At 44.2% G+C, this 1,899-nt stretch overlaps 1 protein-coding gene across 1 annotated transcript; it reads right to left on the reverse strand.

The window, feature by feature from the left end:
• Positions 1 to 516: 516 nt before the first annotated feature.
• Positions 517 to 1,152, reverse strand: LOC147603234 (sesquiterpene phosphatase astI-like). The gene has a single exon (XM_086796716.1). It carries the CDS (start codon positions 1,150 to 1,152, stop codon positions 517 to 519), a length of 636 nt encoding a protein of 211 aa, XP_086652842.1.
• Positions 1,153 to 1,899: the final 747 nt, after the last annotated feature.

The raw sequence follows: 1,899 nt of genomic DNA on the forward strand, positions 1-1,899 counted from the left end.
AATGCGAAGGTGGCTGGAAAGTCGCGACACACAACATCAGTCTACTTTGGAAAAATGCATGCTGGGTGACACGAACCTCCTCAGCCCGGCCCTAGCGTGTATATGGTCGTGGATTAAATATACCGTGTCGCAGCAACCTCGAACAGCCACACAGATCAGCTACTAGTGTTCCGTCGATGCCCGCATATGCAGCGTCTTGAGTGGAAGGTGGAAGCTTTTGTAGCAGAACTAAAGGTGTTAACTGGTCCTTTCGACTTTGAGTTGTTAGATAGCGCCAAGTTGCAACTCGTGAGAATCTAGCCTCTTTAATACATGCAACATCTTCAATTTTTTTATAATAAAAATTTATTAATATCAAAGTATCCTTTCGTTTTAAAAAAAGCAAACATAAGTAAATTTATTAATTTTCTATCGATGGACGAATTACAGAGTTTGGGAGAAGCCAGACGTGCGCAAAGGCCGTAAGTTTTAACGCGTAAGAAGAAGAAAAGCGATGGAACTTATAAAGACCATCTACTAGGAGTGGCGTGAAATGAGAGCAGCAAGCTGCTCCAACGTCTCCTCGGGAGAGATGTGGAGGATACCTCTGAAGCCTACAGAATTGGCTGCAGCTACGTTGACGGCAGTATCGTCAACGAAAATGGTCTCTTCTGGGAGGATGTTGGCCTCCAACATCACCCGTCGGAAAAAGTCAAGCTCGGGCTTTCGCGAACGCCAGGCCCACGACGGGAATGATCCATCGAAGAGCGGCCAGAGTTCAGAGAACGCCTCCTGCAAGCGCTGCCAGTGCTCCATGGCGATGTTAGACATACAAAAGAGGCGCAGATGTGTCGCTTCCTCCTTCACCTGCTGTAGAAAGCGCAGCATCTCTGGAACGGGGGCTAAACTCTCAGCCGCGCGGGCGAAGGCCAGATCGACGTGTGCCAAGGGCACGGAAAAGCTATCGGCGAGCTGGCGGTGATATTCTTCCTTGGAGATGCGGGCAGTCTCGTAGGAATGCGTGAGGTCGGACTGGAGAATGCTCCTGAAGGTAGCAGGCTCCATGGCGCCCAAATCCGAGTCTGTCCAGCTGAACAGCACTCCGCCCAGGTCAAACACGATGTTCTTGTAGGGTTGAGACAGACTTTGGGAAGCTACCTCTGCCTGTGCCATCCCCCCCCCCCTCTCGCTCTCTCTCTCTCTGTGTCTTAGAACGAGGGATGTGAACAGAGCTGGAATTTACTAATATATAACCAAAGCCATTTTAGATACAGAGAGGATGACAATGACAATGAGCTGGAGAGGCGTGCGAAGCCCTGACTTGTACCTTTCGGACACGCAAAGCCATATCACATAAATATATATATATAGCGGCATTATATATATATTTATGTGATATGGCTTTGCGTGTCCGAAAGGTACATAAATATATTTATGTGATATGGCTTTGCGTGTACCTTTCGGACACGCAAAGCCATATCACATAAATATATATATATAGCGGCATTATATATATATATATATATTTATGTGATATTTGAAACCTAGGGAACCTCTCCAAAGCGGCTTGCATTAGAATAAGTTAGCATTAATTTTATATATATATACATATATTACATGATGTTGAAACTTGGTATAGTTGGGACACACATGTTGAGACCCAAATACAGTGTTTCATACCTGTTCAACTAATTCACTAATAATATTTAATTAAATGTTTCCTCTCGTTATTTACCCCTTCTTGTATTCATATCGGTGTCTATCCTACATAAAATTGTAATTAGGAATATATGATTATAGCCCATGTGGCAACATAAAGATCCCTTATCATGATGCACATCCATGGTCGTGTCCTTAATAGAGTGATCCCTTGCCCATTAAAAATGATCAAAGAGATAGTCATAAAGATTCACGACCTAT

Source organism: Cibotium barometz, chromosome 64 (genome assembly GCF_041138505.1).
Source record: "Cibotium barometz isolate CiBa-2024 chromosome 64, ASM4113850v1, whole genome shotgun sequence".
Taxonomy (NCBI): domain Eukaryota; kingdom Viridiplantae; phylum Streptophyta; class Polypodiopsida; order Cyatheales; family Cibotiaceae; genus Cibotium; species Cibotium barometz.

Excerpts from the sequence above, each read along its gene's own strand:
- LOC147603234 (XM_086796716.1), bottom strand. The coding sequence starts at position 1,152 with ATGGCACAGGCAGAGGTAGCTTCCCAAAGTCTGTCTCAACCCTACAAG.